At 38.8% G+C, this 16,549-nt stretch overlaps 1 protein-coding gene across 1 annotated transcript in view; it reads left to right on the forward strand.

Moving 5' to 3' along the window:
• Positions 1–16,549, forward strand: part of LOC150075981 (uncharacterized) — a 701,253-nt gene that overhangs the window by 118,425 nt on the left and 566,279 nt on the right. The window contains 1 exon segment of the mRNA XM_090387465.1: positions 723–4,384. Coding sequence (XP_090243591.1) covers positions 760–4,384 — 3,625 coding nt within the window. The 5' untranslated portion in view covers positions 723–759.

Raw genomic sequence — 16,549 nt, forward strand, 5'->3', positions numbered from 1 at the left:
TCAGATAGGTAGCCTCTTCCTTCTTGTCCACAAGGGTTATGTCCGGTCTGTTGTGCGGGATTGTCCTATCCTTTATTATAGCATGGTCCTAGTACAGCTTGTGGGTTCGGGTTTCTAGTACTGCCTCGGGTTCGTACTTGTAGTACGGTACACTTTCTTCGATCAACTGGTATTTCCTTTGCTAGCTTCTGATGTATTATCCTGGCTACCTGGTCATGTCTGTGAGTGTACTCAGTCTGGGCGATTACCTTGCATCCCGCGGTGATGTGTTGCATCGTTTCTGAGGCCAGGTGGCATCATCGACATGTGTCATCGGACACTCCGGGCTACTTTGGCGATGTATTTTCTATAGTTCCCAGTGTTGATTACCTGGTCTTGGATGGCGAGCATGAATCCTTCAGTCTCGGGGAAGAGCGTCCCGCTTGTGAGCCATGCATTGGAAGCAATATTATCGATGTGATCTTGATGGAGGTCATTGTAGTATCTGCCGTGGAGTATCCTCTTTGCCTATCTTTCTAGCTTCATTTCTTGTGCCGTCTGGGCGGTAAGGGGACTCCTCGTTTAGATTGAGTGGGATATACCACTTATCTATCTTTATTATTGTATTGTATTGTATTGTATTATTATTGTTATTATTATTGTTGTTGTGTTATTATTGTTATTATTTTATAGAGTGTAGAGACCACCAAAATTTTATATCTTATTTAAAATTCTTGTTTCAGGTCCGTTGGCAATCGAGAGAGGAATTGACGAAAGAGGATGGACAGGAGCATGCCCCCTCCCTGCACCCGTCAAAAGTCACAAAGTCTTCCCACCTACGGTAGGCCGGATTCTGTAGATTATCGGACTATATTTGCTGCCTTCGAAAAAGAAGAGAAAAAAACAAAAAAGAAGAAAAATAAAAGACGAAGGGCTTCTAAGCCATCTACTTTTTGCTTACCGCTAACGTCGTCTTACGTGCCACAGCGAACTTCGTGTGAGGAAAGTTCCTTCAGCTCAGATACGTCCTGTTCGTCTCTTGAGTTTGTGAAACCTTTACCTCTGAAAAATGCCAAGAAGCAAAATGAAACTTTACCAATACCAAAATCAGTAGAGATTCCTAGAAAAGAAAACGGCATAAATAAGGCATCCCCTTCCAGGCTTCCCCTACCAGAGGCAGCAGCTGACAGCATTAGCAGCTCTCCGAGCAGCACTTTGCAAAAAAATCGAAGCAGTAGTTCTACTGGTAAATCATCAAAGAGTGCCGACAGTTCGACTAGAAAGGAACGTCTCGAAGCTCTTAAAGCCCGGATCGAAGCTGAGAGAGAAAAGTATAAGGATAGCTCCACCGAGGAAGAAGAAGAGGAGCAAAGGAGATTGCTACGGTATCACAGTGATGAAGCTATCCATCGTTACAGCAGAGAACCACGCTTTCGCTCAAAACCCGATCGACGTGTAAGACGAATGTCTCACGACGAAGTAGCTTTCTTACGAAGACCTGAATACAGCGAACACATGGTTGATTCTGCCGGTAGTAGAAGAAGCGATGATGGTAAGCCTCCACTTGGTCGACATGGTAAAGGAATGAATGTGTCATCCCCTGATCCCTACTGTTATCCTCATGATAGGAAATACAGTTTCCCTTCAGATATCGGGTTCGATTCCTCTCGAAAGGGATTCCCAAACTGCAATGAAACAGAGCAATCCGCTTTTCCGTTGCCTTCTTTCAATGTGGTTGGACTCCCTCTCACTTCTGCAACGAACCAATGGAGTGATCGACGTGTAGTATCACCTGACCTAAAGGCAAGGCTTCCAACTCAAAAGAATCACGAGCACACAAAACTAGGTATTCTCACCATCTCTCCACCGCCACCGCCATCGATTGGCAGCGATGTTCCATTTTTCTCACAGCCTTCACCCCCAGACTCTGGTGTAAGTTCTCAGTCTGTTGCCTCCAGTCCTAGTCTAGGTCGTGCCCCAACCCCTCCACCCCGTTCTTCCCAGTCCAAAACTCTTGCAGACAGTGGTTACCAACGAATATTACCGCAACCTCCTTCTGTATATAAGTCATGCCACAGGCCACTGTCTTGCTTGGTAGATGATGGCCTTAACCCAGAAAAACATCCTCACTATCAATGGACCCGGCAATCTTCAGGATTTAACAAGGGACAGCATCCTCACAATGTACCTCCATCATCCTTTTTACAATGGCAACCGCCCTGTACAACTCACCAAATGGAACTTAAGCCTAATAGACAAGACGTGTCCTCGGTTCAGAATAGAAAATTAGATCCTGTACATAGGTACACGGACACACAATCTTTTTACCAACCCTCTCACCACAGACATCCATCTAGTCCCTTAATATATTCATATACAGATGAAGCTCCAAAGCTAAAAGACGCTTATCAAACAAATGAATATGCAAATTATCGTCCAAATGTGCGCAATTATAGTTCTGACATCGAGAAAACCGGAAGTGATCCTCAGTTTTGGCGTCTTCTGTGTAACTTGCAGAATCAACAACCTTTTCACGAGTCTCACAGAAATTCTCCACAGTCTCCAAAAAATCCTAATTTGCTAAACAATTCTAACAAGACTCTGTATCAAGATAGCGTAAAAAGTTCCTTAAATCAGCCTCTAGAAGCTGAACTCAATCCTAAAAAGATCTCATCTCCCAAATCTTCCTTTTATGTACATACAAAAAAGGATGTAGAGTGTGTTCCGGAAAAAGAAATTAAAGTAACTCCACCGAAACAAACCCTTGCTTCATTAATACTAGGAAGATTTCCTACAAAAGAAGAAGATAAAAGCCCAATTCCTGTACCTCCAGCAAGAAAGCATATTAATCCACCATCACCTATTAATCAAGCAGATCATCGTGTTAATCAACTGATCCAACAAGAAAAAGAAAGGAGATGTTCCCAAAATTTGGATAAGGCCTTGCTAGAACTAGAAGAAATCTACACAAGTCTCAGACTCAACGATGAGGATCTCTTGGATAGAGCTGAAAGAAGGGATTTACCAACAAAATTCCAGCTGAACAGGCTACAACCATCCTGGGAAGATGTATCTGGCCAAGTCAAACCAGATGAGGCGAATGGACACGTTCTTACAAGAAGCTACAGTGACAATATTCAGTCACTGCTACGTAGGGATGAGGTAGATAATTATGAAACGTTATTGGGAATAACATCTTGCAATCAGCCACGAGCTCCGCGACAGAGGAGATCAGGTGTTCCAAATAAACTGAAAGATGATCTAGCATATCGAAGGCATAGAAGACAACCAGCTACTCCATCACCCAAGAATGGAAAGTCTTTAAGTTACCTTCTGTGCTCACCTCACTTCACACCTTCACTGGCTTTAGAAGGTTACGTCCCATCAATTAGCCTCAAGGTACAACCAGATGTAGACCACGATGACTTGTCTTACCGAATGTACACTCAGGCCAATGGTGCAAAAGTAACTCCTCCTCATCCACCATTCGGAATTCCTTTGGGTCCAGTTTCACAAGCGACGTCATCTGACTATTTGCATGCAAAACCCGACAATATCCCAAAGCCTGTGTATCGTCCCAGAGCCACTCCCGACGTTGTAAGAGATGATATGGCATTCCGTAATCTACGAAAAGACACACAACCAAATAAAGTAAAACACGATAATGAATTCGTATTTAACGAACTTGATGATATTAGCGGTAGTACTAAAGCGCCTTCTGTATCGAAAAGAAAAAAACACCGGGTAGTCCGATCGTTATCTGCGAACATTGCTCATTTGGTGAGAGATTCTCAGGAAGCCGATAAACCTAGAGAATTTGAACGAGCTCAGAGTATGGCAGATATCATGGCTCTTTTAGAAGAAGAGTCCCTCAAATGGCAGGAACTAGATGGAGTTAAAAGGGATGTAAATGGCCATCAAGAAGAAACAAATGCCGTTGAAAAACCGAAGAGTCCTAAAGCAGAACTACCACAGACAGGCAGTCGTGACCACCTCACTAGCACTGAAACGTTAACAGAAAGCAGAGTTAACTTAGAAATGAAACACAATGAAACAACTGCAGCAGAAGTCCACCCGGAAAAACTAAATTCTAACTATTTAGACTTCAACAAACAACGAATTCATCCCTTGTTTAGCACCCCTGCGGGATTATCAAAGAAATTGTTATCTCCTCCATCAGAACCACTTCGCAAAAGATCGTTAACAACTCCTCCAAGTATTCAGCAACAACAGGAGTTCTGGTCCGACTCGGAAACACAAAAGAAAAAGGTTGTTCCGTTCGACGATTCGCAGTTAGATGAACTTCTGACGTCACTGGCTCGAGACACAAAGAATTTGCCTAGTCTGATGTCTGTGGATAAGTTCTCTAGGGGTCCGTCCATAAGTTCAAGAGAGGAAGCAAAAGGTGAGCTGCATGATGTAAGTGTTCTAGCATAGTCTCAAGCTTTTTTGAGGATCGGTGCGAGGACTCAACAGGTGCTCGCCTTCCACCCACACATTTTCAATAGTGCACAGCAAGTCTTCCCCACCCTGCAAACTCATCGCGTTCTTCTTAGCACACACATTGCTCTTCCACACACTCTTAGTGTAAATGGGCTCTTGAGAAACTTCTGCTGGTTTCAGATCTTCATCAAATCTCAGTTGTCACCTTCTCTGCTAACCTTAAATAAAGCCTAAAAGCAATGAACTCTTCCTCAAAAGGTTCCAGCAGAAGATGCTTTGAAAGTCTATGGGAATGGTTATTAGCACACACATGCAAACAGACAGCACGCTGTTGCATGCTCTTGTGAGGGGGATGGTAATTATGCATGTCGGTAATTACTAATTGATGACCAGTACAAGGCATGAACACTAACAGAACTGTAATTGGACAATGAACTGTGCTTCCCCGTGTGTTTAGTGTAGAAAAGTGACTATATATGTGCGGACTGCGATCACCTGTCTGGTCGAATAATTTATTGTTTATGTTTAATGTATTATTAACATAATTAGAATGCTTGTTCTTAGTCTCTTAAAACTGATTGTCTTCAATTAAATCGCAATATGTTATAAGTTTTAAAATATAGATATGAAGTGCAATAGTAATAGAGGCCAAGTAAACGTTGGTGCTGAAAACTATAAAATTATATTACCGAAATCTATAAGATTATATTACATTGTAAGAAATTAAAAATAATGTGTAGAATGAATTAGCGCACAGTGAAAGGCTGCTAATACAAATATAGTTTCTATGCTACTTTTTAAAAGAGTTATTCTGCATACGAAGTAGTTCTAGTTGTTAGTTTTACTCAAAGGCAACTAAGCTTTTGGGTCTTACGTCTTGTGCCTCAAAAATGAGTGTAAGCTGAAGTCGAATTTTCTATTTTTCGGAAGAAAAAATTAATGGTCGGAGTTCCTTTCCTCTTTGGCAGCTCCATGTTATCGACCAAGCCACAAAGAACCTTAAAAAGAATACATATTTTTAATAGAATTTTAAAAAAGCTGAAAATTTTTGTATGTCGTACAACTGGTTTTGTTTGCAACAGAATCTTGACTGGTTCAGCAGGAGTTTAATAATTCTAATTACTACTTAGAAACATTTGGATGAGTTTTTAAGAAAATAAATAAATAAATAAAACTGATTACCACTTCCATCTACAGAGAGGTGATGATTAAAAATTGGTCTGGAAGAGAATTTTTCATCCCTGGTTCCTAAGTAAGGACCAATTAATTTCAATACGAATTCCATTTTTTAATTTTTTTTGCTTTATTAATTAATTAATTAATTTTTTTCAATTACTTTAATGCTCTTTCGATAATTCCTAAAATTTTGATGTTCTATAAAGTTAAAGTGAGTCTTTTTTAGTAAACTGTCTCATTTTTTTACTTGTTTGCTTCTAAAGTAACTTGAAGATTTGCACTATCTTCAGTAGTGATGCACAACCGGTATATAGTGAAAATTCCACAATTGCACATATTTTTCCCTTTATCTGTGGCTTGCAGAAAGAAATAGCCTTGACAACATTCTCAAAGACAATTGCAGAAAATTTATTATTTAAATACATACGTTATAATATTTTTTTACATATACTTTAAGCTCATCACTATAACAATGAGAGTTTACTTATAGTTGTAAATTAAGCTCGACCGAACAGGTTTCGCAGTGTAAACTGCTCGTCATGTTTATTAAAGCATCATATAAACTGCTCTTGAACATGTATTGGGATGATGAATAAAAACAAAAAAATATCTGTTTAGAAAAATTATCAACGCGTTTTTTAGTACAGTATATGGAGACTGGAATCTTGTTCCACTCCTTCCAGTGGGCTGTGGCTAGTTTCTGCCTGAACTGTCCTCGCGATAGCACAGTGGTTATAATCACCATCCTCTCCATTCCGGATGGAAAAGGCTCAAGTTCGAATCCTGTCAATTACGCAAGTATCTTTGATTGTCTTTTTTCAGTCTGTGGCTGAGTTAGTCGGTCTCAGGCGTGGACAGCAAGATTCCCCCCCCCGGAAACTCGGATTTTTCGTTCAGAAAACAGGCAATTCTACCATAAAACACACGTAGTTCATGGACACAGGCACTTATATCTTCGGACTTGGACAGCAAGGTGTTAAATTGGATTCAGATCTGCGTTCTGGGCTGAAAATGGTATTCACGACATTATTCTCCTCAAACTGCCCTCGCAGTAGCACAGTTGATAAAATCACCGTTCTCCCAAACAGGGTGAAAAAACCTGAGTTCGAATTTCTTCATTGATGCGAGGAATTTTTATGGCCCTTTTTCACAACGTCGCTGAGTTAGTCGGTCTCAAGCGAGGACAGCATGTATTTTTCTCTTGGAAACTCGTTTTTTTTTTTTTTTTTTTGTCCAGAAATCATAAAACTCGGCCCACACTAAACGCGAAAATTACAGACATAAAATATATTCGGTGAGACATGGTCTAAGTCGCTGCTGCGCCTAAAACACTACAAAAATAATATCTCCTCAGACTATTTTTATTAGATGTGCTTTGTGACACGAGTATCAGAAAGTACAACTAACAAAAGTAGTGCTTTGTGATACACCGTGTCAGAAAGCACAACTAACAGAAATGGAGTGCAGCCGCACTGATAAAAATACGGCCTCTCTCCAAAGAATTGCTACAATGTAGGTAAGTACAGTAGTAATAGTAGTAGGGTTTTAGGAGCAATTAAGGCCATTTTGCTCCGTATATACTGTCTGTAAAATTGCGTGTGTTCTGTGGTCGATTTTCTGTTTGTTGGACGAAAAACCTGAGGTTTTGGGAGAAAAATACCATGTACCCTCGCCTGAGACCGACTAATTGAGCCACTTTATGAAAAAGACCCATAAAAATTCCTCCCATCATCGACGAGACTCTAACTCAGGTCTTTTCCACTTGGTGTGGGGAGGATGGCGATTCTACCAACTGTGATACCCACGAGGGCAATGTAGGTAAGGCAGAATTGTTCAGATCACAACAAACACTTGCATCCATGGTTTAACTGAATGGTAGCCAGGCAACTAAGTCTAAATCATACATCGAACCTCATTGTTTCAGTGTAATTTGGGTATAAACTGTCCTTGGAACATGTGCCACACACTTAGTGCATCCATATGATATTTGGACTGGGTAGTGAGATTCATCACTCCACATAACATTCTGCCACTGCTGTAATGACTAATGCTTCCCTTCTTTTTGCACCTCGATAATCGATGAAGTTCATTTCTGGAGACAGTTTCGGCTTATTAACACCTTGCGGGGAAGCATGATAAACCATTGTATAAAGTATTTTTCTGATGTTGCTGATCCTTCTTATCCCAGTTGTCTCTTTGAGTCAGCTCATTAAAAGTACATTTGCGATATCCTTTCACTAATACATTTTAACTGTCGATATATTCTGACGGTTATTAATTGTAGTCTATCCCCGGCTAGGGATGAATGGTCGCATTGTTCTCTGTCTTCCACTGGCTAGTAGATATTTCCAGCAATTGATTCTGAGTGTTCCACTCTTTCTGCTCTCTGATGAATGAAAAAAAAAAAAAAAAAAAAATCTCCATAGTCCCTATAAATCAAGGGCATTTTCTCGTCCCATTCCGGTCCATCTACTTGTCATTGAGTGTAATGCGTTTTATATCCTACTTTTAATTAGTGGTTCCATCTATCTCTCATGTGACCTCTGGAACTAACCATTACTTTCCAGCGTGTGCGGTATCGCAATATATGTCAGAGGACAGAATACTTTATATATGCTACATATACATTTAATGTAAATTAAGCAGTTCTGAAATATATTGAAGGCGGATGGTCGCATAAAACATTTTTGGCAGACCGTAGGTTGTGTATCACTGTTCGTTAGCAATGGCCAATTTTTAGAAATCTTCGTGATTTATTTTAAAAACAACTTCAAAAAATTTAGCAAGACAGACTTGTTATACGTCTTCATTAAAAGATAAAATCTTATATTTTTATACCGTATATTACTCTGAGAACGTTGGTTCTATGCAATAAATCTGTGTACTCCCTGTAAATCATCATTCCGTAATGGTCCCTCTGATTTCTAACACCGACCCATCGCTAAGTTCAGAACGAAAAATGTTATTCTTACTGATAATGTTATAAAATTCAGTGGAAAACATAGTAACCATTATTGCATGCAGTAGTGTCAAACTATTTTTTATGCAAATATTCTTTATGTACTGAAGGACCATTTGCAGAGGCTCGAATTATTTGTGCTCCTATATTATAATACTAAAAAAAGTAGTACATATTTGTAAAGGCTCAGTAATCTTGTTTGATTTTGAAATATATCTTACCAAAGATTAGCATAGTTAGAGGGACCAAGTTCATAGGTCCTCGGTCCAATTTTTTTTTTATATAATTAGTTGATCTTTTTTTATCCACTTGAATATTTGATACTATGAAGTTTTCATTATGACATATTTTTAACAAACCTGTTGTATGAATTGTGTATGTAATTTTTATACCAGTCGAATTTTTCCTTTTAATCTGTAAAACATTTCCTTTCAGTAATTAAATATATTATGACCCCTAATTTCTTCTGGAACTTAAATTCATCGCACGTGCCAGCACTTTTTTTTAAGCATGTTTTTTTTTTCTTTTTTTTTTTTTTTTTACATATAATTTTAATTTCTTGTTTATCAAAGTTAGAAATATTGAATTCAATACAAAGCGCACTCTAGTGGACAAATGGACAAAACGTATACTGTATATATATGTTAGTGAAGCTTAAATAATTATTTAAATTTACCTAAAAAGAAATTATTGCATTAGTTATTTGTTTATTAATTTAATATTATTTTATTTTATTTTTTATCTTTTTTATTATGGTTCTGCTGTGTTGTCGAATAATAATATGCACTATCAATAATAGAATAGACAAACAAAAAAATAATAAATAAATAATAAATCATCCGGGTCATTTGAAATTTCAATCGTACTTTCCTCAAATAAAACCAAAATAAAATCATATATATTACAGTAAATTCTTAGTTTTTGAATTTGAATACGTTTTTTTTTTTTTTTTTTGTCTGTTTTAAGAGAGAATAAGGGTCAAAAGTCACAAAAAACTCGTATAAAATATACATACTTTCGTGTAATATTCATAATAATATTATATACAGTCATCGGCCAAATAATTAGAAGCCTTTTTGCAGTTGGCTTAAACATATAATTAAACGTACTTCTTGCAAATAAAAGTTGTCACATGACATGATCACAAAGTTCCTTCGTATCAGATAAATACTGTACGCATTCCTGGGGGTTCTTAAGTCGATCCGGTCATGAGGAAGACAGGTGATCTTTCCGATTTTCATAAAGGTGTTGAAGCACGTTTAGCAGGAGCACAACTGAATAAACAAGGAAATCACTGGCATATCGAAATCAACCATCTCAAAGTACGCAATGAGTGGGAGTCGAAAGGAGAATAAGGTTCTAAAAGGAAGAAATGCGACAGAAAGTGTACTCGAAGAACGAGACTACAGAAATTTAAAGCGAATTGTGCGTCACAGTAGAAATTCCGGTGTGCAGCAAATGACTGAAAATACATTAGGAAAAGAAAGACCCATTTGGGATTTGGTAGTCGGATGCTTATATGAAAGCCACTTTTTTGTGTCAAAAAAAAAAAAAATCCAAAGATTCGACTGGAGTGGTTCCTCCAGCGCCAAGACTGTACTGTGGGATAGTAGAAAAAGATCATGTGGCCCTATCGAGGTCCTACGAGTCTCGATTTACACTTTTTTTTTTCCATGGCAGGGTGAAAAAGTGGCGTCAATTCTTGAAGCCATGTGTCCAGAATGTCTCGTATCCACCCCTCAAGCGGCTGGAGATGGTATCATGGTATGGGATATGGATCCATTTATCTTAGAAGGTCGTGTTACCTTCAATGAATATTACATATAAGCTAAAAAAGCTAGAGCATAGAGCCTAACATTATAAGGGGCCTCGTTCCATCTTAAAAAAAATCCCTTTTTAATATTGTCACAAGTGAACCGTAAACATCATAAAAAATTATGACAATTTTCGTTATAGTTTTGACTATCATTGTTAAAAGGGTAATTTAAAAATATTTAATTTATTACTATTTGGTGTAGGGAGAAAGACCTCATATGTAGTAATAGTATTCGCCATATAATGCAAGAAAGCCACAGGCTTTTTCTGCACTGGCAAAAAAAAAAAAAAAAGTAGATAAAAAAAAAACACACACACAAATTATATGCTTCCCTCCTCACACAGGTAAGTATCCAGTAGACCTTTGAATTTATTCAAACTGTCAGCCTCAACTATCTGCGAGGACAACTTGTTCCAGCAATCAACGATTCGTTGGATAAAAGGAAACTTCCTACAATCTAATCAAAACCTCCTCCCCTGTAAGTTGAATTTATGGCCATTAGTTTTGGAATTCTTTATAACATAACAGTGAGAATTCCGCCTTCATTCATTTTACTAATCCCTCTCAGAGCCTTATAAACCTCAATCAGTTCACCATCGAGGTTCCTGGTTGCCAAGCTCTGTAGCCCACATAATCGGAGTCTTTCCTCATACGTCGTCCTTTTGCTGATCTCACCATTCAAGTTTCCCGTCTTTGGACCATTTCAAGGAGCTCAATGTTTTTTTTTTTTTTTTTCTCATAGGTCTCCATACTTGAATAGCTTAGGGAACAATAAGTTTAAATCCGCCCTGACTACCACATAAACATAAATAAATTATGTTTTATTGTTTATTCATCTGTTTACCTTTGGTTCTTTTGTAAATGGAGTAAATAAACGTAAATGAATGAATAATTGGAAACGTGGTAATTCAGAAATACGAAACCTCATTTTGCACTTTTGAACAAGTTTGAGCTTAAATAATCAAGAATAAAATACCTTGACTTGTGATAAAATTCAATCACGAAAAAAATATGAGAAGAAAAGAGGAAGTTTTCTCTGCAGGTGTTTCAGTGCTCCCCACGCTTCTAGAGGAAACTCTCACGACTGGAGACGACTGATCTAATGGCAATGCTCAGAAAAGGTTTTTAGAAGGGGGAATACAAATTAGCATTAAAAACATCAGGAAGTCAGACTCACAGAAAATAAACAGAAGCTTACTAATAAGGATATCTTATGGCGATCATATATCACCACATGATCTACTACACATCAAGATAAATGCCGTGCTCAGATGATTTAGGTTAATTGCAATTTGTTTGATAATACCGCTTTCAGGAAAAGTAATGGTACTTTATTTCCAAATCACCTGAAAAAAAAAAAAAAAAAGTCAGCGATTTGTCATGGTTGTCTATTTGGGTATTAAGTCTCCATTAGTATGGCTCTCTATAAAAAGTATTGAAGCGTCAAGGAAGTATTTGCACTCCTGATATAGGATCAGGAAATATTTTTCATCGAAATAGAGGGCTCTTTTTTATAATATCTAGGAAGGTAACTTTGCAAGAGGACTCAACGGGCCATAGAACGACATATAACAATGAATCTTCTTCATTTCCTGCAAAAAATATATAGCCATGAAAATATGTACTGATATGCTGCATAACTCCCTCTTTTTAAGGACCAATGGCAAACATGTCTACATTCTCTACACTGACACGTGACTAAAATACACAAAAACTGTCATTTCTTGAAAAGTACACTGTGCACCAAAATAAAGCACACCAATAAAAATAATACAATACAGTACAGCTTATTGTACAATATTATATAACAATAATAACAACAAAAGTTTTTAGCAGTGCAACGGCTTTACAGAAGAAAATTTACCACAGTGTTCTAGATACAACTCAAATGTTGTTTTCTGAAAATTGGCAAAAATTCTGTAGATCTGTGATATAAGCTTTTCAATGGTTTGAGGAACGGGTATTGGTAAGGAAATGTGATGCAAGGAAGCGAACCTTTTCTCCATTAGCCAAAAATAAATATATATATTCCTCCCTACACTCATGAGTCAAAACATGACTACTCCTGCCTGCACAAGTGGAAGCATCCCATAGCATCTAGGAGTAACGTCACTAACTGGCGAAGCATATATAGTGACGGCACGGTAGTGCCTGTCAGTTTGTCAGTACGAAGTCCACGCAGTGGGGAAAGGAAAGGACCTGATGGAGTTTGAATGGGGAATGATTTGCGTGGTTAGGAAGGCGGAAGCCAGCATCTCAGCTGATTTCCGCCTTTGTAGTGAAGGTGTGGTGGGAATGTTCCGAAGAGGGACAACCACCCAATGTGCCTGGACAGGGAAACCACCATTGGTTGACAGTCGATGTGAACGACGGCTGGCATGTGCTGTCCGAGATAACAGACAGCTTCTGATCCCTCAATTAACGGCAGACTACAAGCAGAGCGTACAGAGAAACGTTTCCAAGCGCCCCATCCAGCGACGCTCTTGCGTATAGACCCACAGAGTAGGTACCTGTTCACAAGCCCATGTTGACCGACTGTCATCGACACCTCCGGCTGCAGTGGGAATGGGAGCCCCGTTCTTCGACAGTGGACGACTGGAAACGAGCAATTTACAGACAAGTACACACGGAGTACTTATCTATATACACGCAGCAATATGGCCTTAGTCGCTGACACTCCTAAAACCTTACTAACAGAACAGAACGACTGGAAAAGAGTCGCATAGTCTGATCAATCAGACTGCATGGCTAAACGAATAAAGCTGACTGCGATGATATCATGGTTTAGGGCAGCGTTTCCCAAACTGGGGTCCGTAGACCAGTTCCAGGGGTCCGCGAAACGGAACCTCTGGAACTGGTAAAATTATTCGTTCTATGTATAGCAAATTGATGATAAATAAAGTTATTATTATATATTTGTGTAAAAATCAGAATAAATTTCAGTTGTTTTAAACATAAAACTTTGAATTTTCTTTTCAGAAAACCCAGTGTTCACACACACAGAGAGAGAGAGAGAGAGAGAAACATATGCATATATATATATATATAAGGGTCAGCAAACTCTTTTCATTTTTGAAGGGGTTCGTGAACGTTTTTTGATTTTTGAAAAGGTCCGTAGAAGTCAGTAGTTTGGGAACCACTAGTTTAGGAAATAAATAAATAAATTTTCAGTTTATACTCCGGAACGACCAAACGGTCAGAGGAGTTCACAAGATAGACAGAATACAAGAAACAGCACCGTATTCAGCAGTCACAGGCTTGAACCCCGGTCACTCAAGGCACGTATACTTATGCACCCGCGCGCCTGACCACTAGGCCACGGCTCTTATAGATATTACTGGGTCCCCTCAGTTCATCCTCATTGAACACCTCATCACTATACGGTCAATACATTTATTGTATTGTATGTATACGTATCAAGGATGGCACCCAGACTAATGTCCATCTCCACCTGTATATTCGGTGTCAAAAAAAAAAAAAAAAAAAAAAAAAACAGGCCTCTTCGCCACCAAGGAGCAGGCACTATCTGAATGCCTGATACTTGGTGCCCATCCCTAGGGCATGAAGCAGGGCCTGGGTCTACTGAACGCCATCTAGGCGTTCGGTAGACGTAGAGCCATCTAGGTACACGGTCAATACATGGTGACCGTGTACCTAGATGGCACTGGACTCTTTCAACAAGACAACGCCCATGTCACAAGGCCCGCATTGTGCAGGAATTGTTCGCGGAACATTTCCAAACATTTCGCATGCTACCGTGATCACCAAACTCTTCCGATATCTATCCCATCGACAAGGCCAGCTCAAGGATATATTGCATCCCTAGGCCACATTGACTGATGGCGACCCTTCCCATCAGTCAATGTGGCCAAATTTTTCTTGAAGGCTTTGTTTTTGGGAGTAGGGGGCAGCGTTGGCGCCCCTAGGCCAGTGCCTACTCGACCTTACTCTAAAGCCGGCCCTGCCCATCGAACATTTGTGGGATGTTGTGGAACGCAATGTTCACCAGTCCACATCAGTCCTCCCTCCGATGCCGAACTCTGGGACGTCTTCTGTCCACGATACCTGAGGACACCATCCGCGGTCTCGTAAAGTCAATGCTACGCCGACTGCAAGAGATTATCGCGACGAAAAGCGGTGCAACACGCTACTAGGTTGCTAGGTTGGTGGTAATAATGTTTTTGTTCATGACTGTACGTTATAGCAAAAAAGTACGTTCCCCTAAGTCCAACCATGAAATCGGGTCCCAAGACGCCACTGATAAGCACAAATAAAAGTCACCTATCTGGATTTTTTCCATTTTCATCTCAAAAATAACAAAAAAAGGTAGACAGATAGCATAGGACTACAGTAGTATTTGGATATTTATTTTTAGGTTATTAAAAATGAGCTGAAAGACGATATATGATGAAAAGATCGCTTACAACTGGAATTTTGCATCATACAATAAAGGATATGCGAAAAGAAAGTTAAATAAATTGGTCAACTACTGAGTGCCGGGCACTCAGGATGAAGGGTCTAGTCACGAATGGTCGTTAGTGTAGTATCTCAGGAACTAACGAAAACGTTGTCTATTTGAGTCTTTCCAGTTGTTGTAAATAACAAGGGTGAGAGAAGCGACTCCGACTTCTTCCTGATTAGATTAAAGTCTTGGGGGAGAAGCGATTAAAGTCTTGGGGGAGAAGCGACTGGCAGGTGAGGGCCGTGCAAGACTCTGCGCAGGCGCCTCTCCACCACCGCCGCCTCAACGCTGGCTCTCTGAGTACCTCCTTGCCGGGACAACACCAGCTTTGAAAATTGTTAAAAAATACTTCTCGTCGCAAAATTTAAATGTCCTATAAAGAATTATTAACTAACTATTTAGCAACCTTTTTGTCACCAAAAGGAGAGTTACTTAGTACAAAGAAGCGCGCTATTGAAGTGCAATAAAAATTGTTTTTTAATTTTAACACAAAAAAGTAAATGATAGATTTCATTAGGAATAGTTTTCCCTTGATAAGCATCGAATAACGCATAGCTAATGTGATTTAAAATTTTTAGCTCCATTAGCGACGGAAATAGAGGGGGGGACACGAAAATTACTCGCATTTTCCTATCTGCAGCCGCCATTTTTAAATTTAAAAAATTTTAAAATTATATTTTAAACCTACTCGTTGAGCTCTTTCTAACGGTGCCCCTTAACAAGCTATAGGTTGTTGACAACATTTTTTTTATCCTCCCACATTTTATCCCCCATTTCTCAGACAAATTTTTGTCAACAACGATCAATATGGCGTTATGTTGGCCCACATGATGTACAAACCCATGCAAAATTTCAAGTCAATAGATTGAGTGGTTCCAGAGATACAGTGCTGTGACTGACGGACGGACAGACAGACAACCGACTGTCGTTATAAGGGTTGTTCGTTAGACTACGAACCCTAAAAATGGTTTAGACTGACGCCTGCAGCAGCGCCATCTCTTGCTCACATTTAATACTAAACTTAATCCGATTGAGAAAAATTTTAAATTCTAAGTTGGGAGGGTTTCTACTGTTTTACTACAATATCTAATACAGCCTAAGCAGGATTTGTATTTCTCTAATTGAGTTCTATTTGTAAGACAACGGACTGTCTGTAGATTTACCAACAACGCGTTAAAAACATTATTCTAAATATTATTCATATTTAGATATTCGATTTAATTTTAAGTATTATATTTTGACTCATCGTTATTTAAAAGATTAATATAAAGCAATAAAAGGAGACTAAATAATAAAAATACGTACGATTGAATTTCGCTCTTCGAAAGAAAGGGAACAGTACCCCTTACTAAGTCCCTGTTGGTTTTAAGTTTCCTTATTGATATAATAATGCAGGTTACACCTGAATTTAAAAAAAGGGTTTCCGGTTACACCGAGGGAAAAAAATGGAAAAAATGCTGTGCAAAGAAAAGATGAGAAACTGATACGCCTTTGTTTAAAAATCAGAAACGTGAATGGATCGTTAATGTGGAGCATTCTTAAAATCATAATTACTTCCTTTTTCGGATTGTTACTTAACATGCTTAATTGTGCTTATCCAATACCTCATCTTGTGGAGGAAAGGGGTGTTAAAGCTCCTACTGCACTGCAGAATATTGGAATAAATCAGTTTGAGTTTCGACTGCTTGAGTGGTGAAACATGAGCACAATGAAA

Source organism: Mastigoproctus giganteus, chromosome 13 (genome assembly GCF_048544385.1).
Source record: "Mastigoproctus giganteus isolate SK-2022 chromosome 13, ASM4854438v1, whole genome shotgun sequence".
Classification (NCBI taxonomy): Eukaryota; Metazoa; Arthropoda; class Arachnida; order Uropygi; family Thelyphonidae; genus Mastigoproctus; species Mastigoproctus giganteus.